The sequence below is a fragment of the Megalobrama amblycephala genome, linkage group LG19 (assembly GCF_018812025.1).
Source record: "Megalobrama amblycephala isolate DHTTF-2021 linkage group LG19, ASM1881202v1, whole genome shotgun sequence".
NCBI lineage: Eukaryota > Metazoa > Chordata > Actinopteri > Cypriniformes > Xenocyprididae > Megalobrama > Megalobrama amblycephala.
Window position 1 is genome coordinate 30,707,926 of NC_063062.1, and position 26,496 is coordinate 30,734,421.

General features: G+C 37.5%; 2 protein-coding genes across 2 annotated transcripts; one reads left to right on the top strand and one right to left on the bottom strand.

Moving 5' to 3' along the window:
• The first annotated feature begins 5,612 nt into the window (after window positions 1-5,612).
• LOC125254755 (F-box only protein 40) lies at window positions 5,613-11,410 on the top strand. The gene is made up of 4 exons (XM_048169545.1): window positions 5,613-5,841; window positions 6,308-6,344; window positions 6,471-8,315; window positions 10,417-11,410. The coding sequence occupies exons 2-4, from the start codon at window positions 6,342-6,344 to the stop codon at window positions 10,633-10,635; spliced, it is 2,067 nt and encodes a 688-aa protein (XP_048025502.1). The 5' UTR covers window positions 5,613-5,841; window positions 6,308-6,341; the 3' UTR covers window positions 10,636-11,410.
• Window positions 11,411-11,934: 524 nt separating this feature from the next.
• On the bottom strand, window positions 11,935-24,813 carry ttc36 (tetratricopeptide repeat domain 36). The gene is made up of 4 exons (XM_048169366.1): window positions 24,629-24,813; window positions 13,710-13,833; window positions 13,306-13,494; window positions 11,935-12,316 (listed from the first exon to the last, which is right to left on the bottom strand). The coding sequence occupies exons 2-4, from the start codon at window positions 13,813-13,815 to the stop codon at window positions 12,048-12,050; spliced, it is 564 nt and encodes a 187-aa protein (XP_048025323.1). The 5' UTR covers window positions 13,816-13,833; window positions 24,629-24,813; the 3' UTR covers window positions 11,935-12,047.
• Window positions 24,814-26,496: the final 1,683 nt, after the last annotated feature.

Below are 26,496 nucleotides of genomic sequence, written 5' to 3' on the forward strand. Positions count from 1 at the left end.
TTTTAGCCAGGGCTTTCGGGTTGAGTTGGCACAGAATTACCCTATATTGTCCTACTTAAATGTATTAATCACATATTTATTTTTATTAATTTTTAACTTTTTAACTAAAGAAGTGTGTTTAATAGCATATTCATTGTTTGCTGTGGTATCGAATACTGTCATTTTGGTATAATGTCAATGATAGTGTGGGCAGAAACTACAGTTACCATGGTAAAATATTCGTAAGGTTATTGTATTACAGTCAGAATTCAGACGAGGAAGAGCAAAAGATTTCGATTCTCAGAACAAACATAACATTTCTGCATGGCCTATGCCTGCCGAAGGCATATACTAATTTCTAATCTGTCCAACTCACTTTATGACTTTAAATAATTTAGAAACTCTCAAAAATAATTGTAAAATGCTAAACATTTAATTTAGGATTAAGTTTATATAGTAAAATAAATTTTGTTACCAAGAGATCAAAAAGCAGATGAAGCAAAGCAGAGTCTGTAGGTGTTGCTGCCTTTAACTGGAGACATAATATAAAGATACACTCGCCCACATATTTGCTTTTATTCCAAACATAATTAGTTTTGGTACAGTATCATAGCAAGATCTACACTGTTATGTGATGTTAAAGGTATATGAGCATAAATTTCCACAGAAAGTGAGAACATAATTCATCATGGTTGCAATTGCTTTTGATAAAAGTGTCTACTATTTGAATGAATAAATATTTTAAAGTGGTTTTTATTTTTTTTTATTTATTTTGACAGAATTAAAGGATTAGTTCACTTCTGAATGAAAATGTCCTGATAATTTACTCACCTCCATGTCATCCAAGATTTAGACAAGACCCTTATTCCTCATCTCAGATCACCTAGAGCCCTTTGAAACTGCACTGAAACTGCAATTTGGACCTTCCACCCGTTGAACCTATATATGGAGAAGAATCCTGGAATGTTTTCCTCAAAAACCTTAATTTCTTTTCAACTGAAGAAAGAAAGACGTGAACATCTTGGATGACATGGGGGTGAGTAAATTATCAGGAAATTTTCATTCAGAGGTGATCTAATCCTTTAACTGTATAATGATATATAACATTAAAATGAACTTCACACTTCTACACACACATCTTACATATTTTACTGTTAACTGCATTCTTGCCAGATAACTTTTTGCTGACCAAACTTAAGCCTGGACTCAGCCAAACAGATACATTTTGCCTTGTGTTACTTTTAGAGGGCTAGACTCACACCAGAACTCAGCCTAATGCTGTTTGACACAAGACTGTAGAAAAACAACACCAGAATCAAGCCGGAAGTGGCTAAAATTCACATTAGTGGCAGTAAAACACCAACAACTTGATTAAAGGGCCAGTTTATCGAATAATAATGACTGGTTTTCACATACTTCCTTGCACAATATGACCTCAAAGCATAATTTGTAAAGTAATACTTTCACCATTCACGTTTCAAACATTTAAACCAGGCAGGTTTAACCTTACAGTAGTACTCAACACTGATTATTGTCAGACTTTCAAAATCACACATTTTTTTTCTGTAATTAATCACAATTAATCACACCCAACATTAAAGTTTATATATATATATATATATATATATATATTAGTCATTATTTCACATTTAGGCCCAGTTTCACAGACAGGGATTAGACTAAGCCAGGATTAGGTCTTAGTACCCTACATTTTTCTCTTTGTCTTTTTTGTTCTTTGATTAACATTAATGACAGACATCATAGCAGCGGGTTTATGCTGTCACTTTAAGACCGGCCACACATTACGGGGATCTGACACACTTTCTGTCCTCACAACTCTCTTGTTATGGGCTGTGCTGTATAGACGAGGCAAATACGGAAATCCACAATAAAGTAGGCTTTAATGACACCAAGGAGCAGATAAACTACAACACAAGCAACTATACAACAACAAGAACGGACCAGGAATGCAAGGAGTGAGTCCAACTTAAAGGGAGTGCTGACGAGGACAACAAGTGCTGGGAATCCGGGGAGATGGTGGGAAGACTGATGAGGGAAGTGCAGACAGGTGTGCGGAACAGGAGGATACTGGGAACTGGAGTCCGGGAAGGCGTGAATGTAACATCTTTACGGTCATTTAAGACTTTATTTGACTCATTTAAGACTGTGCTTATGAGGATACTCGACAAAGTGGATATTTGGCATATATGCCATATACTTTTGTGTAAACTTTTGTGTGTTTTTGTCTGTTCAAGAGTGAAAGAGAACTCAATGCGGCTGCGCACTGTATGTGCACACAAGTGTGTGAATCTAAAGGCAGGAAGACAGGTGGCTGACGGGCGGCCGTCAGGCAGTTTTTCTTCATCGGCTGACTAAGTTTTCTCAGTGTGTTCCGCACCCTCGGGTGAAGTTGATCCTCGTCGGCATTTTTTCGGCCAATTCGACGTGTTGAATCGGCGTCGGAGATCATCGGTCCGTCGGGCCATCTGATCATTCTGATTGGCTGTTCAGCTACTGCCACCTGCTGGTATGGAAAGGCATTTCATATTACGCAGGCGCAGAACGGACGTGCTACTTGGCCGTCGGCTTTCGAGCGTTGGTTTGGTGTGTCAGGGCAACTTTGGACATAGGCGCTGCCGACGTGAGCCAACCCCACAGTCTGGTACTTAAATGGTTTAATAGCCATGAATAGCGTGATCATATACTGTAACATATCCCAGATTTTTACAGAAAGTATTCAGATGTAACCCCCTTTGTAATCGTTAACATTTTCATTTTGAAGTAACTGTAATTTAATTGCCCATTTTTCTCAGTAACTGTAACTGTATTTTGTAATTAAATTATGCAATGCCATTACATCTATCTAGTTACCCTCCAACACTGGTTATTTTCGAAAGAACCAGAGCATTTTAGTAGCACTCACCTGACATTTTATTTCCGAACTTCCGTGATGCGTACAATAACCAACGTGATTAAACAGTGCCAGATTCTTTAGTCTGTTTCGGACAAAACTGAACGCGCTTTTAGCGCCACTCCCTGGATATTTCAGTTTAAATGTGCCGTGAAACGTCTAAGAATCATATTATTTTGCAGAAATATGATTCTTAGTGGGCTATGGGCTGCATTCTTGCTGTGTGGTACACAGGGCCATTCCTCTCAGAACATTAGTCGAACTGCGGAGAGAATTTAAAGATTGTAATTGTACATCGCAAGAGACTTCAGGCTAATATCAGTTATTCAAGCTTTGACATTTAAGGCAAGAAATTTCAGGGCACTTTTTGAATCGTGAGTATAGAAAATGCTTTAATAAGGGACATGGTTGGTGCTCACAGTTTGTCATCAGAAGCAATACAGTCATTCACTCACTGCGAAAGGACGCAAATTGACTTGTTTCACAGATGAAAGAAAATCCATTTGAAATTAGTTTGTGGCATCCATATGTCTGCTATAAAAGGTTGGAATATAAATAGCTGACTATGGATGCAAAGGTGAATTTGGCTCAGAGTTCCTTGTTGAGTTCCTTGCAATGCTGTGCGTCCACGTGAAGTGTCTTCATACTTTTCAAATTCAGTGCATACGGGTACACAAACCAAGGTAGGATGCAAAGAGAGTAAACAGATGAAGCCTTCCTTCCACACCTTTCAAAACATACACACACTATAATTCATTCCAAACAAGAAAAGATTACCAAGGTGCACTGCTGCGACTGGCATAAAGCCGAAGGTGAAATATGGAGCAAGGATAAATGGGGTGTGTTAAATAGACCATGTTTCCATCAGTCGGCCAAAGTGAACCACATGTGCCATCTCCCAGAAGTCTGTTCAGTTCTCTTATCAGGAACAGGCCTCTTATCTCTTAGCTCCATAACAGCAAACACACTCACACAAGAACAAGTGTACACACACTCCAAAACACACACACACTGTTCTAACACCAATGCTGATTCTGAATTATCTTCATCAGTTTGTAGCTAGGTGACATTTGGTTGCCTTTTTGTCAATCTGTGATATGAAAGTTCATCTCATTGGCAGCCTGAAAGCAAAGACAGTGTAACAAAGTGATGTGTCAGATTTTATTAGTAAAAGTGTTAAGTTGAAAAGTTCCAACATTTAAATTTTACTTTTCAACACAAACCTGATTATCCACCTCCAAAATTATAATTTTTAAAGGTCAGAAAGGATACCATACGCCTGCACCCAAGGAGTTCTAATAAACCTGGAGAAAGAGGTAGCATTTCCATTAATCTCAAATGGCAGTCGAAAGGCTATCAGTCCTGAAAACACGAGAGCTGGATGTTCCCTGAATGTTCCATGAATGCTTTCAAGCAATTACTGTAATATAAAGGATTTCTTAAAGGATTTTTCTCTACATTGTATCCATTATTTTTTGTTTCCAACAAAGCTATCAATGACCATCAAAGTAGAAAGATATGTTTTGCCCATATAATATGACATTTACTAGTATGGTCCATCTGACGAAACAAACCAGTCAAACACTGACCCCCTGAGTGCATCATTGTCATAATATTACTTGCAAGAAGAGGTATTTCAAATCATAAACTCATCTTTCATTGAGCTGCATCTGACATTCAGCGCATCCCGACCTTAATGAGATGATGTTTTTCTATTTGATGCGCTGACCTGAGGTCACGTCTTCCTTTTGCGGCTGTAGCTGGTGCTCTAATCTGTTATTAGTCTGTCTGGTTGTAAAAACAGCTTTACTATAATGCCTCGTTTTCAATTTCACTCATTTTGTCCTGATTAAAACTTTCTTCATTAATGTAGCAAAATTAGACAAAGTTTCATGTCCCGGGGGAACCTATAAAATCCCTTTCCTAATTAAGTAGTATTAGCAGTAAAGACATCATTGCAAGGTGGCTTTAATTACTTTTTGACATTAATAGCATGAGACTGGATGCAGATTTGTTGTTGATGGGCTAAATTTATATGATCATAAACACCTGCGTTCATTCAGGTTGAATGAAAGTGAAAAACTCATCGACCAAAAATTTCATTGAGGCATCAGCAGTTTTCATTTTACTGACTGACTTCACTTCAGAGCCGACATCTGATTAATTTGGATTTATATTCCAAGGATGCTAATAAGGTCATTGTTGTTTAGACACAGCTAGTTTTCTGACATCATTTTTAAAAGCATTGAAATTGTAAAAATAAATCAAATAAAGGCAATTTTTGAGGTAAAAAAGGAAACTGGACAAATTAGCATAAACTAATGTGAGGTAAATAAATAAAAATGTATTGAACTGTGCTGAAAAAATGGCCAGAAAAAAATGGTGTGTTCCTTACATTCTAATTCTTCTTTTTAATTTCTATATCAGTTCATAAGCATTAACACAAGCAATATCTTCAAGCTAAAAATGTAACCCGTAATATTCCACAATCTAAATCAAAGGGCTGTACTGACACCTAGTGGACAGTATGTTTATTAAGATCATTATTTTGTGTTTTATAATTCAGCAACATATTGCTCAGAAGAATGCATATTGCAAAGGCATTGATTTATTTTTCTTTGAATAGATTAGCTATTTATAGAACAACATTAGCCTCCTGTTATCAATCCAGTCACATTTACTCACAATTCAAAACTCAATTGTTAAATAAACAACTATTTCCTCATTTTTAAGTGGTAATTCAGAGCTATTGATCATTCCTGACAATCAGTTAGCACAATATACAAAGGACAGTGATTGTGTGTGATGTAATGCAACCTTGTTTCTCAAATGCTTAGTCTGACTTGCCTGTTTGTCTATTTATAACAGCTGAACAGAGCAGAGGTATTTATTTCCACACAGACCCATTTAAACAAACACAAGTTGTGCTAGCATCGTCAGTGGAGCCAGGGGTAAGTGAAACTGACCTGTATTTATGCTTGAGTCCCTTAACCATGACAAAGACATCTAGGAGTGTTTCACTGGTCTCTCTCAGTGAAGAATACTTTATTTGTGCACATGTATTGTTATAACAATGGGTATGCCTGTTTGCTGTTTTAAATTCAAAGGTTGTCTAATGCAGTGTTTGAAGGTGCATGGTTTTTATAAAAGGTTTTCTTAGGAGTTCTACTATTTTTTTGTGGTCAAATAGCTCATCTAAGTAAAACAAATGTTTAGGTTTTGCTCACTCTTCTGGAAAGCATTGTCTGATATCTAAACATTTACAGTATTCGGCGTATTCTGAGAATTGTCTTTTTATGAGGTCTTATGTTGTGTCTAGTCTCGGAAGACAAGTCAATAATAGTCTAGACAATAGCAACACTGGAACATTTCAAAGACTTGTTTCCTTTCAGCGTTTATTCCCTTGTCTCATTTCAGAGTCTATTTTCAAACACAAGAAATATCAACAGTGATGGTAAGCTTTGAGTTTCAAAGTTGTCATGCACATCTGCTTTCAAACAAACAAATGTTATGTATTAAACAATGGAATATACAATAATCTTGTTGGCCACAAATATATGTTTTGGAATGTCATTTTCAGGGCAAGAATAGGACCACCAGCTCTGGTCTTCATCCACACTGTGAAAAATGTTATAACCAGCACTGCAAGATTCCCATAGACATCTCAAATTCCTGTGCCTTCATTTCCTGCCGGTTGAACTGCGGTGCAGCCTTCCATCTTTGTAAAGAGGATGAGCATCGTCTTCTCTGCCCTAAGGAAACCGTACCCTGCCTCAACTCTGGCTATGGCTGTCCCATGACCATGACCCATCAAAGACTTGCCAAGCACCTAGAAGTGTGTCCTGCCAGCGTGATCACCTGTACCCTGGAATGGAACCGATGGCCTGTGAACGAGGCAGATACCGCCTTCTACAGAAATGCCCTCCAGGATCCAAACTACATGAGTCAGATGGACCTTGCTATGGCCCTTAGAGATCAGAAGCTTCTGTTTAGCTCAATTCAGATGAAGACACTCTTCCCTGAGTTGATAGAGAAGACGGAGGAGCCTGAAGTTCCACTGGATGGTGCTGTAGGAGGTCTTGATCCAGAGAGCTGGGAGTCTCTGAACTTAAACCCGGAAGAGATGTTGGAGAACAGTCTTAATGGGGAAGAAGTACAAGAACTAACACAAGAGGAGAGGCTGGCCCTTGCTAAGAGTAAAAATGTGGCCTGCTTGGAGAACTACGGAATGTGGGAGAGAATGTTTGCGAAGGAGAAGGAAGGATGCAAGCAAACTGTGAAGAATTTAGAGGACAAAAGTTGTTCGATTAAGGACAAGGATGACCCAAGAGTGACCCCTCAGAATTCCCACGATGATATTGCCATAACAGGTTTAGCCCCTTGGCAAGATGGCGTTCTTGATAGACTCGGTAAAGAAGTCAACGTGGCTGAGTACAATATGTATCTGGTGCACAACGGATGCATGCTTATCAACTTTGGTCAGCTGGCTGCTTGCACACCTAAAGAGAAAGATTTTGTTTATGGTAATTTAGAGCCCATTGAAGTTCAAACTGTACGCTCTTTCAACGTTCCAAAAAGCTACAGAGCCAAGCGTAGCCACCTCAAGGATCCATCACAAATAGTTAAGAAGACACACCAGAATGTGGACACATCTGATTTAGGCATTGCTGTTGAAGAGCTCCCAAAGGCGAATGAGGTAGAAGCCACACTTCTGTGTGCACTAGAAAGAGAACTGAAAGGTCATCAGATATGTGAGACTGTTGGAACCGACGGGCTATATGTTGACATTGGCACCCAGACCTATGACTTTCGTTCTGCTCCATTCAACAGTGATGCATCTTTGGCCGATGTTGTTGAGGACCAACCGCAAAACCTACATGTGCAGATTCAGACTGAATGTGTGACTAGGAGACACAACAAATCCTGCTCAGCCTTTACTTACCTGTGCTGTCATGCCTTCAGGCGTGATGAATACCCCTGGCACTTTAGGAACGTGCATGGAGACATTCAGTCATGTCTTACTGGCTGGTTTTTACAGCGGTGCCCACTGGCTTACCTTGGTTGCACCTTTAGCCAGAAGCAATTTCGACCATCTAAATATCAGGCTACCGTGAGCTATGATACAGATCTTAGCACTTTTATCTTACGGCCAGAGGTGACAGCGTCACTTTACAAAGGAGTAAGAATCGCTAACAGTGATCGCAAACGAGCAAGGAATTTGGATTCTCTGAGCAGGCTTCCTTTTGAGATCTTACAACACATAGTGAGTTTTCTGGATAGTGTGTCTTTGGGACATCTATCTCAAGTTTCCCAGTTAATGAGGGAGGTGTGCAGCACTGTTCTTCAGCAAAAGGGTATGGTGTACCTCAAATGGGAGAAAAAGACATATTCTCATGGTGGATTCACCTGGAGGGCCCGAAAAAAGGTAAATGCCTTGCTCATATCATCAGTCAACACTTTACATCTAATGCTAAGAAGAGTTCAAAGGCATTCAAAAAATAAAAGTCTGTAATTATTCTCTGAATTATTTTCCAAACCTGCATGCTGATATTTTTCGTGTGGAACACAAAAGAATCTGCTTTTTTGCCCCATTCAATGACAATTTAAATGGATAGTTCACCCAAAAATGAAAATTATCCAATGATTTACTCACCTTCAAGCCATCCTAGGTGGATAATGACTTTCTTCTTTCAGACAAATACAATCTGAGATTTATTTAAAAATATCCTGGCTCTTCCAAGCTTTATAATGGTAATGAATGTTAATGAATGTCAGTGTGTCATGCGTTGGGTCAGCACACGTGGAAGAGCAGAGGATAGAGAAATCACTAGTCACAAATTAGAAGTCTAAAATGAGAAATTTTAAAGAGAAATGTCAGTGGATTTCGATATAAGCCCTAAACCGTGAGAGGTGTCTAAGCTACCTCCTACGTCATACATTGCGTCGGGAGTTACTCTTGTGATGCAAGTCGACTTGCGCAGTATGCATATATGATCTTCTGCTGGAAGCTAGTTATTTTAGTTTATAAATATGGATAATTTTTCTTACAAAAGGCCTTTATTAACCCCCTGGAGCTGTGTGGATTATTTTTATGATGGATGGATTATTTTGTGCTTCAAAATTGCATTCCCCATGCACTACCATTATAAAGCTTGGAAGAGCCAGGATTTTTTTTAAATATATCTCCAATTGTGTTCATCTGAAAGATGACAGTCATATACACCTAGGACTGCTTGAGGGTGAGTAAATCATGGGATAATTTTCCTTTTTGGGTGAACTAACCCTTTAAGCACAACTGTTAATGTTAATAAAAACACCATAAACCCAACAACACAGAACGTTCCCCAAACCTTAGTGCATGGTTCCACTTTGGTTATTACTTTGGGAACCAGTTCCAAACATTCTAGGAATGTTCATTTTAGATTGTATTTTATAACCTTAAACTAAAGTTGCCTCAAATCAAGAAGGTCCCCGGTTCGAGTCCCGGCTGAGCGAGGAGTCCACACAATCCTTTCTGTGTGGAGTTTGCATGTTCTCCCCATGTTAGCCGGTTTCCCCTATAGTCCAAAGACATGCAGGTTAGGTGAATTGGAGAGTCAAAAATTGTGTGTGAGAGCCCTGTGATGGACTGGCCATCTGTCCAGGGTGTTCTGGCCTAAAGAAACTGGGATAGGCTCCAGCCCTATGACCCTGAAGGTCATATAAGTAATAGATAGATAGATAGATAGAAACTAAAGCATTGCTGGGTGAATGCTATATTATAGCTTATGGGAGGAAATCATATTATTATCAGTATTGTTTAATATTGTATTATTCATTCAATTATTCATAGGAAAGATTCTCATAAGCCTCAATATCATGTGCTCAGTCACAATCAAAATCTTTCCATCGCTGTCTAATTTTATTTCAGGAACATTAGCGGTGTTGCAGGGCACGATAGACATTCTAAGTACGTTGGTGCTCTGTTATCTGTTCTCTGAGGTATTTGGGTCAGAGAGCAGCAGAGAGAGCGTACATGGGTCATTTTACCCTCTCTGACTGCATGTCAGTTAGCTATACACTGTTAAAAGTTTGCTTTTAGATGACAGGTGGTCAGTCTCTCTCATAGCTCATTGTTTGGGAAGTAACTGATCTTAACATTTAACCAGTAAGGGTGTAGCCTGCACTGATGAAAGCAAATGAGAATAGCACTCTGAAATACCGATCACCATAGTGATACATTCATGAAATGCACTGGAAAAGAGCATAGATATATTTAGCCCTTGTAATTTCAATAAGAAACAACATTACCTAAAGTGGTGTGACTGGCGTCCATTTAATTTTGTACAGTACCAAAGTTTTATCATTTAAAAAAGTGGAATGTTATGCTTGAAATTTAAATTAATGCCATTTGGTTTGATTTTGATTTTTAATGCAATGACATAAGTTATGCTTCATTGTCCAAATATTTGTAGGACCATAGTTTTCAGTCATTACAAAGCCTTACTGAAACTGATTTATATTGGACCATTCTCATCTCCATGTAGGTATGGGAGTTTAGCAGTCTGTTCTCTCCAGTGGATAAATGGGTCTTTGACGACATGCCCCCTATGGCAGAGCACCTGAAGGTCTGTCCTTTCTACCAGAAGGAGATCCGAAGTGAACCTGTGGCGTTACCCGGCATGACAGATCTCCAGGAGAGAAGAGGAGAGTTCCAGACTCTAGTCAATAGTGTCCTCACTACTGTCAAGGCACACAGAGAATAACAGACGGTCGTGTGGCAAAAGCTTTGGACATATAACATAAAAGCATGCTGCAAGCACTGTCAAATGTCTTCTAGATAAAATTGCTATAGTCAATGTTACATTTTAAAGGGATAGTCTGCTCAAAAAAAAAAAAAAAGAAAAAAAAAAAAGAAAGAAAGAAAGTTCTGTCATCATTTACTTTCACACTCATGTCAAAGACGATAATTTGGGAAATTATTATTATTATTATTATTATCATTATCTATAAAATGGAAGTCAGTGGTAACAAAACTGTTTGGTTACCAGCATTCTTCAAAATATCTTCTTTTGTGTTCCACAGAACAAACAAAGCCATACAAGTCTGGAACAACATGAGGGTGAGTAAATTAAGCAGGATTTCCTTTTTTTTCCCCTTTCTTTTTTCTTTTTAGTTTTTTTTGTTTGTTTGTTTGTTTCTCCAGTGGACTATTTTGACAGATCTTTGCTGACCTCTACTGGCTGAAAAATACACTGTCATAAAGGCTTCAAAATAGTTATAATACTATAAATGCATTTACAGTGGAGTAGTTAAAATTATTTTATTTTGAATTTAATACCTTTGTTTCATTACAAATAATAGTTATTATTAGATTATATTATTAGATTTTGTTGACTAAGGTTAACAAATGAAACCTTATTGTAAAATGCTACCAATTTAATCATCTTCTTCAGCATGATTTGAGAAGAATCACATAATCAATCTCACACATTTACTTATTTGATTAGTGATCTTAAATATTTCTTTATTTTGTTATAACTGGCTTTTATTTGTTTAGATAATAAATTTATATTCATTATAAACATTTATTTTAATAATTTTAGGTGTTGCAAAGATCAGAAAGATTGATCTTTTTTGATATATATATTTTTTTCTTACTAGTGGGTGCAGGACACTATAGTTCATTTATGTAAGTGAGGATAGCAAAATAAAATAATCTGTAACATATTATACCAAAAAATTCTTACATACATTCATACAGTGGACTACCAGTAAAATTGATACAAATTTGAAACCAAAAATTATTCAGACACTTTGACCTGACCATGTTTGCCTAAGTGTTATCTGACATAAATAAGAACATTTTTTTTAAACAGTTTAACTATGAGATCTTGTCATATATTATTATCTTTTATTATTATTATTATTATTATTATTATTATAGTGAATAAACTGTCTCAATGAATGAAATGTTCAAGGTGTCTGAATAAATTTTGAATATATTTATATCTGAATATATTTTTATTTTTTGCATTCCCCACATCCCCCAAAGTGACAGTCACTTGAAAAAAAAATGACTTTATTCGCTTATGAAAACTGGTTAAAATACAAAATTAATAAGTGAATGCCTTTGTTTTAATACAACGAATATATTTATAAGTATATTACTCAATCTCTATTGCATCTCTGACACGTCTGGGTTGCGTAGTTTATTTATGACCTCTGACAGCATGCGGTTACATAGGGCAGCATAGGGGTTCAAGATCACAGCCTGCTGCTTGGCAAACTCGCTGCCTAGGGCTGCTGCTCTCTCAAAGTCCACCCGAGCCTCCTCATCACGACCCGACAACCTGAGAAGGAGCCCATGCTGGACCAGAGCCTGGCAGGCCGATCGCCCAATGCCGCTGCTGAGAGAGATGGCAATCTCCAGATCTTCAATTGCACCTGAGATCAACAAGTCAAAATCAGTGTCAAAATCAACAAATCAGTGGTTCAGCTATTGTAGTTTCAAAACACTTATGATGTAACAAAGCCTTGTTTACTGAAATCATGGGATTTTGATTTCTCTGAACCACTGATTCAAAACAAAAGATTCGTAAAGCTTCAAAGCTTAATGAAGCAGTGTTTTGAAATCACCCATCACTAGATATTGTGGAATAAAGTCTCTATTTTGTTATTTTGGCCACACAAAAAGTATTCTTGCCACTTTATAATATTAAAGTTGAACCACTAGTCACATGAACTGTTTTAAATATGTTTTTAGTAGCTTTCTGGGCATTTGAAAAAGGGGGTGTTATTGCTGGTGATGCAGGCCTTACTGAGCCAATATCTTAATTTGTGTTCCGAAGATGAACAAAGGTCTTATGAGTGTGGAACGACATGAGGGTGAGTAATTAATGACATAATTTGGATCTATCAATGTCAGTAAAGAACATTTATTTTTAAGAATGCACTAAACCTCACTCTAAACCTAAGCGATAGTGCTCAAATGTGAGATAAACAGACATTTGTTGAAGCAACCATGCTCTTTTAGCTTGATTTTGTCTTTGAACTATTTTATCATGACTCGCTTTTCACGAGACTCAAGCAAGTTTACTATGTCAGAAAAGCTATGCATATGGAGTTAGTTATGTCATGCAGATTTCATATTGTATTAGATTACAAATCATGCACCATGAAAAGTGTTTTGAGGTCATAACATATTGTGCATGGAACTGCATGAAAATAAGTCTTAATTAATCGATAATCTCACTCTGTAGGCTAATCATGATTTGTGTGAACAGGAATAAAAGTTGTTGTTTTACTGCCACTGGTGTACATAGAATGTACTTCCATGATGCTGAATTTAAAAAAAAAAAAAAAAAAAATATGCAGAAATTAAAGTTGGAAAACTTTCCAGCCAATTCTAGCTGAGATAAGAAGAGACGTCTCACCTTTAGTGTCTCCCTGCAGGCGTTTGGTCTGGGCTCGGTTGTTGTAGGCAGAAGCCCTTTGAGGCAGGATCCTGATGGCCTGGTTAAAATGCTGAAGAGCAGCGGGCAGGTCTCCAGACTCAGCAGCTGAAACTCCCTGCAGTTCCAGATCTTTCACCTGTTTCACTAGCTCTGGGTCAAAAGCACTGTCTAGACAGACAGAAATGAAAGAAATACATAGAAGTGTTCACACTGAGAACACATCTGTATAGCATTTGAAGTGAAAGAAGTGATTTAAGTCCAAAAGTAAATCTATCTATCTATCTATGTATCTATCTTTAGTATTGTAACATTAAGCGATTAAGTGAGAGACTGTTGTTCATCATCATTAGTTACAGAAATATGATTATGGATCTTCATCTTACCATCATCTGTAAGATCATCTTCTTGATTTAATCCAGGAATATCTCCAAAAGGGCTGGTAGGGTTGAAGATGGCCTGTAAAACTGCTTTGTCGTGAGCTGATGCCATTTCTTCTCAGAGAGTGGACTAAAATCCAAAATGAGGATTTTTAAATGGATTGCATTTTTATAGGAAAAGAGGAGTTCCCTGCAAAACACTCTCCAGCACTCCACACTAGCCAATCAGAAGAGGGGGTGGAAGCAGGACTTTGAGATGGTCTGTGTTTGATTATGTCTGTGGGATGTTAAGGATATAAAAGCCTGACATGCATACTGCTCTAAGTCATTGTGTGAATCATATATAGAACTGATGGACTACTTAAGTGAACTGCAAAATATAAAATAAATAAAAATAAAAAATGAACTTTTTTTTTCTTTTTTCTTTTATAAGACAGGGAAGATTAGGAAAAAGTCCACAAAATGTGGTACTATTTTATACGGCTACTTCTAGGAAGTTTCTGATGATTATGGTCCTCAACAGTACAGGCAATGTCCTGTAGAGAATACTAACATAAAGAGGAGAATATCAACCAACAGCTTGGTTTAATCAATATAAATGAAGTATTGCATGCTAATGATTTGGGTAAATGTGTGAAACTGATTATTCTTTGATTATTTACCTGTTTAATATGGTCTATGGGAGTAATTGATTGCTTTTCCTTGGAATGTAGACCTGTAGGGGGCGCTGCCTGCTGCTCTCAGACAGACAATATACAGATACGGTGGAAGAAGAACAGTTGCTCTTCCTCCGTGTTCTTATTTTTATTTAACTTTAATATGTTCCCTCACCTGGTATTAAACATATAAACAAATGCATACAGTATATTTGTCAACAATTAGCTGTATTAGATTGGTAAATAATCTGATTTATTGTTATGTAGAAGTGATACTGTGCTAATTGTGCTAGTCACATGCAGTTAGTGTGTTTTTCCACACAATTATCATTTGGCAAATCTGGTCTAGGTAAACCTCTTTTTGTGTTCTGGTATTAGGTCTCTATAATGTGTAGGTCTATTTAGGAAGGCCAGGAGACATTGGATGTTATACCTGTATATGGCCCAATTTGTGGAATATGTGTGCTTACACAGACCATGCAGACATGGCATAGTACTGGTCCAACGTTGACTTGGTGTGCTTATTGTGGCTCGGTGTGCAATGAGATTGCTCCTGTTTTTGGCCAGATTTAATCTAAGCTTGCCCACAAAACAAAAATGTGGGTTTTTAGAGTAGTTTCATATAGTCATTTGAGTATATTGTATTAAAATTGTGCTTTATTACTGTATACTGCTCATCTATATCTCACGGTGCATTGTTATTTTCAGACTTCCATTTACCTTTACAATATTTGTTGTATTTAACATGTTTACCCTTCAGCATTTTTGCGCACTTGATGGCACTGAGGACCTACATTCAATCTAAAAACCATTCAATTAACAGACTAAAGCATCCAGCGGTTTAGAAAATGGATAGTTTAATTAGTTGCCTCCTGTTGGAATGTCAATACCAGTATAGTTTTATCGTGCTGACTTGCATTGTGTTCACTGAAATATGATATTGGGGACCTTAGTTTGAAGCCTTTCATAAGTTCTGTGGCACAGGCCTCCTAAAAAGTGTCCCCATATTTTGATACTCATTTTTGTTACTGTTTTGAATATATAAATTGTCTTTACCTGCAGTACACAGTGTGCTGTTCAAGCTGAATGCAATAAAAAGCTGTTTCATCATCAATACATGAACAATAGAAGACATTTGATTCATACAATGGATTGTAAGTAAATATTCAACCCTATTTTTGTTTTCCGTCTTATAAATTATCCCATTGACTATTTAAAATCTTTTTGCAAGCCCATTTAACCGATTATATTAATAGTGATTAATTTGCAAATCACTTCTGATTCTAAACCGCTGATAGAAACAAACAACATGTTGCTAAAATATTATAAGGGGAAATGATTAGGGTCAATATACGGCAATCCCCATCATTAGGCACACATTTATCAGTAATATTTTACTGGGGCACAACAGTAGGTAACTGTATTTGACAATGTTGACATTGACAACTTTAGACTCATTTGATTTCTTTGAATGGTCAAATTTTAAGTTGCTAACATTCTTCAAAATTATATGTGAGAATAAGTTTTAATATTCCTTATTCTGACTCTCTTTTTGGTTGAAACATTGCCCACTGCCCATGTATCTGATTATTGCCTTCACCTGTAGTTTTCTCTCAAAGCCAAATGAGGGCAGCAGATACCTTTTCATATTTGGACATGACTATACATTGCCACAGGAGTCCGGTACGATTGCCTGATCACCATTAGTACTTCTTTATATGGATATATATTTTAATACAAAGGTTTTAACTGTTTTGCTGATTTTATAAATACAAATATTAGACTGCAAGAAAAAGGAAAATGTTGTTACCTTCTGTCCTGACGTTGAAATCTAGATGACCATCACCTTCAGTATACAAACACTTCATCAGTTTAGTCATCAGATTTTTTTTTTTTTTTTTAATAAATTACCCTGTTTATGTAAATGCATCTTTGCAAAAGGCCAGAGTTTCCGAACCATTTGCTGCATCCTATAAATAACTAATATGAAATAGCTGAGGTAATAAGTCAAGCACAAAATGCAACTCTCAGCAAAAAAAGCCATGCTAATCTGAATACATTTGTATTATGGATGTTAAATCATTATGCCTTTTTCTGTATTTATACTCTCCATACAGGTATATAGTCATAAATCTTCGATTAACAACAAGTAAATTAGTACTGTACTTGGAGGACAAACAATGTGATTTCTCAAGTGTAGTTCAATGGAAATATTTGAGCTCAGCGTGTATGTTTGCTGTTATACCCCATTCTTTTTCAGAGGGATCGTTGGATCAGATCACTCCCTGGCTACCTTGTGAAAAACACTGATGATGACAAATGAACATGGAACAGAAATCACGTCCCTTTGCCCCTCTACATCTGATCTGCCTAACATCTGCACATCACTCGTGCATAAATTAGCATGCATTTACATAGCAAATCCTGGTAAATTCAATCTCTTATTAAAAGTAGACCAGCTTCTGTCTATCAGAGGCAGATACTGTCCATAAGACTGTTCTTCATAAGACAAATATAATTGTCTTCATTTTAAATGTCTCACAAATTGAACAAAAAAAAAAAAAAAAGTTTTTTGGGTGGTCTTTAAAAATAAATGCACATTTAATGATCTATAAGCCTTTCACGTATTTTAACAATAATTATATAAAACTATTCTGACAGTACACCATAGTTAAAATGAACTACAATAATGCATTTCCATTCAAAAGGATGGAAACTGATAGAAAAAAAAAAAAAAAAAAAATTAGGCTTAAAAGATCCTGTGGTTCCCTCTAGTGTACAACTTTAATGTCACAACCTTCATCTTTCATTTTAAATATGAATTTTACATGAATTACCCATAGCAGATCTATACAGGTGGAGCTAGGGAAGGTGTAGGGTTTCTGAAAGCACGCTGCACTGCTAAGGCAAATGTTAACCAAGTATTTGAAGGTTGAGCACACAAGCTCATTGGCTATATGTAGGCAATAAGGTACGAGAGGCTGTGCTGTATCATGAATCGTGAAGCGGAGTTCCCGCAACCCCTTCAGCCATGACTTATTCCGGAAAAAATAATCCCTGACCGGGAACAGCAACAGAAGTTACATTATTACGCCATTAGATGGTGGCAAAGACTGTCTTTATGAGTGTGTCATAAATTGAAAAGACTGAAATGTTGTGAACACGGAACAAGAAGCAACTGACAAATGCTTTGACTAGTTAATATATTTTAAACATACTATAATTTGCACCTTCAACATTACAAATACAGTGCACAGATATTTGTAAATACATGACATACAAGTTTCAATATAAATGACATTAATGTATATTTTAGATTGCTATAACATCATTTCAGTACAATTAATCAGTACAATTTAAGCTCATTTCAATAGAATTATGCAATTATAAAGTTGTACTTAAGTTATCTGTACTTACTCTAAGATATGCACTCTAAAGTTCATCTAATTGTATTTAATATAAATGTAAACTATATTAGATTTTTTTGACATTTGTATTATGTTTTTTTTTTTTTTTTTTTTTCAGTACATTTTACATTTTTGAGTGCTATAATTGGTTTGCTGTTTAAATTTAGCTGAAAAGCTTTTGGCAGGTTCACAATGTGATAAATTGCTCTATATATAATAACCCAAATTATGTCACATGCTGTGTGTGTCACATCTCTTTTTTCCTGTAATAATGGTGGAAATGTTCAATTGCTTTTTGAAGTAAAGATATTAATGATGAAATGTCCACTGGAATAAAAAGTGTGATAATTAGCTCCGATCTCCCCTGTACTATAGCTTATATACAGTACATAAGCTTCATATATAATGATTAAAGATGTCAGTCTTTAATCTCCTGCATTTCTCAGCCCAGCATGACAAACTGAAAACACAAAAGAGCTCCTGCTAAGGACAATGACGATTAATTTATACATTTGCATAATATTAGCAGTGCCAAACATGCAACACAGCTGGTGGCAGGACACAATCTTATTCTAGCTGAAAGTAATTACATAAAAGAGAGTGAAACTCATAGTGTATACCAGGAAAAATGTGAAACTGGAAACATCCGTGACTCTAATAGATGATTTTGAAATCAAATATAAAATGAGGAGTACCTGAAACTCAAAACCTGTGCATTAACAAGGGGGAATTATGTTTTAAAATTGTTACTTTACTACATCTGCTCACATCCACATGAGGGAGCTATGGTTTTCTACTGGGATTTTCACACACAGCCATCTCTAGGGTTTACAGAGAATGGTCCAAAAATGAGAAAATATCCAGTGCAGCAGTTCAGTGGGTGAAAAGGCCTTGTTGATGCCAGATGTCAAAAGAAAATGGCCAGACTGTTTCGAACTGATAGAAAAAGACAACAGTAACTCATATAACCACTCGCTACAACCGAGGTATGCAGAAGAGCATCTCTGAATGCACCTTGAAGTTTAACCTTGAAGCAGATGGGCTTCAGCAGAAGATCACTCCCTGTCAGCTAAGAACAGAACACTGAGGCTGAAGCATGGGCTCACCAAAATTGAACAATGGGAGACTGGAAAAACATTGTCTTGATTTCTGCTATGAAATTCAGATGGTAGGGTCAGAATTTCGTGTAAGCAACGTGAAAGCATGGATTTATCCTGTCTTGTTTCAACGGTTCAGGCTGCTGCTGGTGGTGTAATGGTGTGAGGGATATTTTCCTGGCACAATTTGGGCCCCTTAGTACTAATTGAGCATGGTTTAAACACCACAGCCTGCCTGAGTATTGTTGCTGACCATGTATATCCTTTATGACCACATGTACCCACTTCTGAAGGCTACTTCCAGTAGGATAACACACACCATGTCACAAAGCTCAATTGATTTCAAACTGGTTCCTTGAATATGACAATGAGTTCACTATACTCAAATGACCTCCACAGTCACCAGATCTCAATTCAATAGAGCACCTTTGGGATGTGGTGGAATGGGAAATTCCATCATGGATGTGCAGCCAAAAAATCTGCAGAAACTGTGTGATTCTTTTATGTCAATATCGATCAAAATCTCTGAGGAATGTCTCCAGCACCTTGTTGAATCTGGCCATTCTTAATGGCCTTGACCATTTTAAATCAAAAATCAATGGTCAGAAAATTAGAAAGAATTGCACAAATACTGTAGATAAAGTAGCTTAGCACGGAATACCCTTCCCCAACTTGCAAACAGCTATTTACAAGAAGAACAGTCAGTGTTGTTCCACTCAATGTCGATGCTTCAAACTGGCAAATATTCACTATAGGGTTCAAATCTGGACTCTGATCTGGCCAAAACATGAGCCTGACGGACTTGTTCTCAAGCCACTTCTTGGTTTTCTTTGCAATTTGGGCAGGAGCACTGTCTTGTTGAAATCTGGTCATTCCTCTTTAGATAACAACTTTTTTTCATTTGTGGGAAGCAAGCCATTCTGCATTATTCTCCTGTACTCCAAAACATTAAATGACTTTTCACAGTGAAGTAGCTCACCAATACCGGCAGCTGAAAAGGCTCCCCACACAATGACACTCTTCCTCCATGCTTCACTGTGGTAGAGATACATTTATTATTATATTTCTTACCAGATTTTCAGAGAGACCGCTTTGGAGCATCACCATGCAACTTGTGTTTCATTCACAACTTCCCATCTTCTGCCAAAAACTTAAAGGTCCCGTTCTTCATGATCCCATGTTTCAAACTTTAGTTAGTGTGTAATGTTGTTGTTAGAGTATAAATAAAATCTATAAAATTTTAATGCTCAAAGTTCAATGCCAAGCGAGATATTTTATTTAACAGAAGTCGCCTACATCGAACGGCCAGTTTGGACTACATCCCTCTACTTCCTTCTTTAATGACGTCACTAAAACAGTTTTTTGACTAACCTCCGCCCACAGGAATACACAAGAGTTGCGTTTGCAGAGTGCGTTTGTCGCCATGTCGTCGAAACGCTGTTAAACGATTTTAAATCTCCGTATCCGCTTACATATATTTATATATAATCTATTTTTAATCTCTATAATAAAAATGTATAATTCAGATTTTGATCTCCATATCCATTTACATATATTATATATATCTTCCAAGGGGTTTTTTCCCTCCTAGGACTTTTTTCCCAGTGTTAGCACGCTGGGTTTTTCTCCTAGGGGTTTTTTTCCACCCCTGGGAGTCAGCCGACATTGGCTTAATGTAGCATCATCTTGTATATGTTACATATTACCACGCTTGCTTGTACAGCTTATTTTTAACCACTTCTCTTTTTTTCTGTGCTTCTAATATGTAAAGCTGCTTTGAAACAATTACCAATTGTAAAAAGCGCTATATAAATAAATTTGACTTGACTTGACTTATTTACATCCCGCAGTCCAATCACCGGGTCTGATTCCGGCTCAAATTGATAGGGTAAAATTAAAGACATGTTTACAATAACACTGAGCGCGTGCATCTCCACGTTTTGGTAAGAGGTGTGACCTTTTTGGGCAAGGAGCGCTAAGCTGCTGTCGAATCACAACACAGGAACCGCTGGCACAATCAGAACTCGTTACGTATTTCTGAAGGAGGGACTTCATAGAACAAGGAAGTCATCAGCCCGTTTTTATGACAGTGGAAACAGCGGTATACAGATAAGTAAATTATGTGAAAAATGTGTCTTTTATGTGTTTTTTTACACGCGAAACATGAACACATGTTATATTGCACACTATAAACACAATCAAAGCTTAAAAAAACCATGAAAAACGGGACCTTTAATTCTGTCTTTGATGAGACCGCAATGGCTTTTTAAAGCGGAACTCGGTAAGATTTGCGAATCTCCCCCTACAGGTTCCTTCAGTGAATCACACTGTCGTAAATACTCCAAGCGCAGCTCTGGACTACAACGACTACAACGCTCACCAGCGCAGTAGTTTTGCAAATACAGTACAAGAAATCTCGATGGAGGTGGGTAATTTTCGAAATTGTCTTATAAAGTCATAATATATACATTGTTTTTGAATTACCGTAAAGAATTTTGTCACTCTCTCGTGAACATGAACATGAGGCGAGATTGTGTCGGGTCGGCGAAGCTCAACTTTCAAGTACTGTTTTCTGGCGTAGACGTGCCAGAGGGGGTTAGCGCTCGCCTCAAACACACCACTGCAAGTCAATTAACCATCGTAAGGACTTAGAAAACTATTTATGAAGGTAAAAAAGTTAGTTCTGCTTTAAGTGGTGCATTTGCTTAAATTTTGTAAATTTCCTGACCAATAATTCGTGGTTAAGACAATTAAAAGCTTAGTGTTTAGCTCTCACCATATGCATTTCATGATGGTGCCATTTATGCTAGAAATAGTTTTCAAATAATGGACTCAGTCAATCCCTCAAATCTCAGCATTCAAGAGAAAGCCTGCATTTGTGTGTGTGTGTGTGTGTGTGTGTGTGTGTGTGTGTGTGTGTGTGTGTGTGTGTGTGTGTGTGTGTGTGTGCAAATACATGGCCTGTGTGCATATTTGTACCGTTTTGTCCTTTGTCCCATGTGGTACGGTGTGAATGTGAACATTAGCAGGATGCTATTACCGCAAATGTCACTGCATCAGCGCCACTTTTCCTGATTATGTCAATACCAGCTGACATCTGTGCGATCACAGACAATAAAACAAAGCCAGAGGAGATTAAACATGGCTGCAGGACAAGAGGGAAATTAAGAAGGAATAAAGGAAAGTTGACCTTAGAGACAGATGCTAGCTTTGGTGTTCATTCAAACCGGAGTGAAACTGAATATTTCTCAATTATTTTTAACTGAGAAGTGAAGAAAACACATATATCTCATTAAAACTAGTATGGATTCACCCATGCTGAGTCTAAATTGTCATATGGAAAGTGGGGTGAGAACACAGCTGTCTCTATCTGACGTGTTTGGAAAGATGCTGCGGAAGAACTTTATTTGTAGCGTTATATATGTTGAGATCAATAAAAATGTTTAATTATTTATTCAGCACGATTCATTTAATTGATCAAAAGAGATGGTATTTTTTTCTGCTACAAGCTAGTTTTATTTCAAATGCTGTTTTTGAACTTTCTATTCATTTTTTTGGGTATTGTTTACCCTATAGTAAATTAAACTTTACAAGAACTAATATGTTCTGATTACTGTATTATGGCATTTATGTATTTTAATGCATGAAGAATATCTTTACAGTGCTTTGAGTAAAAGACTACCCCAGCTTTTCATCATGCTTGTCATTAATCATTCATATGTATTGTATAAATCCATCTCTCACATTAAAAAAAGATCACACTCAACACATTAACAGGTTTCTCTCCAATTCCCTCACATTCTCCCAGTTCTGAGAGCGTCTGTTCCTTGTTACTGACGTAACGACATGGTGTGGATATCATTTTAATCCTGAGGGGCTCTTGCTGTGTATTGACTCTGTGTGAGAATCTGACATCAAAGCTTCGACTAGCTAATCCATGCCTGCCCCATGGAGTTGAACAGAGGTTTGGAAGTGTGGATACCTGGGCGGCAGAGCTGTAGATACTAGTGCGGAGCAGAGGGGTGGCCGTCACTTGGCTATGCAGGGGCATTTTGAGCGGGATTAGAGTGGAGTAATCCGCTCAATGAAGACGCGGTGAGAAATATATACACACCAACGCACACAGGTTGAGCTGATAAACAGAAAACACTGGCTCTGTTCCAAACCCTACAGACTTTAAAAAAATAAAGGTTCCACTTAGAGCCAAAATCAGCTGATGCCATAAAAGCAGAACCATTTTAAAGTAAGGTTAAGTGCACAAAGTCCTTGCATACTTGATTGCATGTCTGACACTGGCATGTTGCTATGCAAATTCAGTACTCAATCACAAAAACATATAAACCACACATTATTGTGGAGAAAATAGACAATTTTAATCAGATGGATATTACTGTTTTGTTGTATTTTATATCAAATAAATGCAGCCTTGGTGAGTGTAAGGCTGACGTTGTCAGTCCAAATCCGATTTCTGTCCATATCCGATTGAAATCCAGTCTGATTTAGCAAGTGTGAACGGCCAAAAATCACAAATCCATTTCGAGCTACATTCGTATGTGGTTTGAAATCTTATTCAAATTGCATGTCTGGACATTCATTTCAGTCAGACTGCTCTGATCACATTTCGCATGGTTTATGTGACTTTCTCAGGCCAAGTAAAACATAAACGTCAGACGTTGTTATAGGGAACACGTTGAAAGTTGCTACAAAGTTGTAGGTTGTTGCCAGACGAGCAGAAAATGACAATATATTGGAAACATGTTTTGAATCCGGTAGAGACTACATCACAAAATAAAACCATGCATGTGTTTCTGCCGCTGATTCTTAAGACACAGTAGTCCAGCGCGGCAGCTACACATTGTCATGTTGTAAATAAGACAACATCTGTATTGTAAACCCCTTCATGTTGCCGTTGTTGTTTTTGGCCTATACCTACAGGACCAACGCAATATCAATGCCATAGAAAACATTGCAGATATTCCGGAAAATGAAAGAGCAGCATGGAAAGACAAATAATCGGATTTGGACTGACAGTGTGAACATAGCCTAACACAGAGTCTTAACCAGACGTAATCCAATAAGATTCCAGCGACGAGCAATTTGACTGTCCGCACTAGACATGACTCGACAATACTTCGGTAAAGTTGGTTTTATATTCGCACATTTGGACTTCTGATAAATTCGGACTTCTGATCAATTCAGACTTTCCAATAAATGTGCAATAAATTAATGTTTGCGATTAACAAGGCTATTGAATACGGATGTCCGAATGTGCGAATATAAAACCAACTTTATCCAAGTCTCGACAATGAGAAGCAATAAAATTAATCAAAAACCACAGCCAATCAGAAGAGAGTGTGAGTCGGCACTCTAGGCAAGAGGCAAGACGCAAGAGCACAGCAGACACAATGAAATGGGCAAGTACATAGTAAAATTCATAAATATTACATTTAAACATTATTTAAAGTACATACGAGTGACTGAACCAACCTTTGTTTAAGAATACACTTGTTTGTTTGCATTGAGTTGACCGTTTGAACGTTCTTTTGCCTATCTATTTATTTTCAAGATCTGAGGTGAATTAGCCAGTGTTGTTATCATTACAGCTAAAAAGCTGGGAACACAGAATGATATTCAAACTCACAATAGATGCTTTTAACATTAAATAAAGCACATAACGCAATGTCGCGGAGAAATAGAAACTGTTTCTAAAATAGAATCGTCATGACTGGTTAGGATAAAAACTCATATTAACATGAAAAACCTACCTTTTATCGCGTGCTGCGGCGTAGCATCGTGTCTGGTTAGGAAACGGTGTAAGAGACTTCTTTCAAAAACATTAAAAAAAAAAATCTTAGAAGCCCCAGATGGGGATTTTGTTGTTGTTGTTGATTTTTTTTTGTGTGTGTACTGTATGTTAATTACAGTTTTTTTTACAATTGCTTATGTTACATGTGCCCTGGGTCCGTGTTCATCAACTTGGTCATATGGACGTTTCCCACAATCCCCCACCTAGGAACCAATCATGCACTCACACCTGTTTCCCATCAGTGACCCTTTATAAGCTGCACTCACACACACACACTCATGGCTGAGTATAGAGGGTATGCACATGACGTCACCGTCGACCGTTACGACTGCAGTCACGGCCACTGAGTGGCAAAAGACTGAAGGGGCTCGCACACTGAACGCGAAGCTCAGCGCTTCGTCTTTAAAATTCGAACGCATTGTTATGAGTGTACGCACACTGGCGACAACATTCGGCGCCTGTCCGCGGCGCCCAGCTTCGACTCAGAAAAAAATATAAAACAATGTGTTCGAATTTGAAAGACGTGTCGCGGCGCTGAGCTTCGCGTCCGGTGTGCGAGCCCCTTGAGCGGCAGCATTGGTTTTCAGCGTGAATGTCGCGAAAAACACACAAAACACATCCAAAACGGGAAAGAGCTTTGTGATTGACTGTACAAATAGCTTTGACACAAACCCTGAGGTATATATTTAAAAACTGCAGAAAGCAACAGGGAAAAAAGCAAATGGATCACTGCAATTCTCAGAAACACCTCGACTCCAGGCAGATAAACATGTTTTAGTTATCATTTTGTGTCAAATTGTTGGATTTTGAGGTAAAATCATACCGTATGTATTGTTATATATTAGTTTGACAACTCATCAATTAATTATTTTCCATCTTATATTCTGCATAATTGGGTGTTTTTCAATAAACAACACTGACAAAAACTATACTATAAAACTAAATATGTTTTAGGGCTGGACAATATGACGATATAACATTGATATAAGTGATTACGTGGATTTAAACCTACGGATATTGTAGTTATATAAAATATTCACAGGCAGATTTGCTTTATGTGTCTCCCCGCCGTCGAAATCAGTATGAAATAAATGTCAGGAAACACGACTCCAGGCTGCATGTCAATATCCATGGATTAGGTTTATTTGACAAGTTGTAAGGAACACATTCAATTCCAACCTTTAGTGTAATTCGTTAGTTTTACTCACGCTTTCGCAGTTTCCCCTGTTAAATCCAGTTACGCAGCAGGTTCTTTTGCCACTCAGCCCAGCTGAGGGAGCTCGCTTTCGGCGGGAAAGTGACGTCGATGCATACCCTCTATTGTTTAGCCTTGTTTTTGACCTTGTCTCCGTGTTCCTTGTTCCTTGCCTTGCCTTGCCTTGCCTGTGTTTTTGACCCTGGACTGTTTCCTTGTTTGATGATCCTTTGCTGCCTGCCTTGACCATAGCCTGTGTTTGGATTACTCTTTTGCCTTGATTTCCTGTATCTGTTTGCTGGTGTTTGATCCTATGCCTGTACGACTACGCTCATTCTTTTTATCAAAGCCTGCACTTGGATCTCTAACTCCGTTGTCCTGCTCCCATATGTTACAGCTTAAGCACAATTTTAAAAACAAGTCTCATTTTGTCAAAACACTACACACAATTCACAGATCCACACACACAAGTAGCAAAACGCCTCAGTTCTTTTGCAAAATGAAACACTTCATTCAAAACTTTACATTCATTTAACAAAACCCAACTTTGACACCGTATGGAAAACACATGGTTCATTCATTCTGATTCTGTTTGTTTCATTTACACACTGCTGTGCTCACTTGTAACTTTT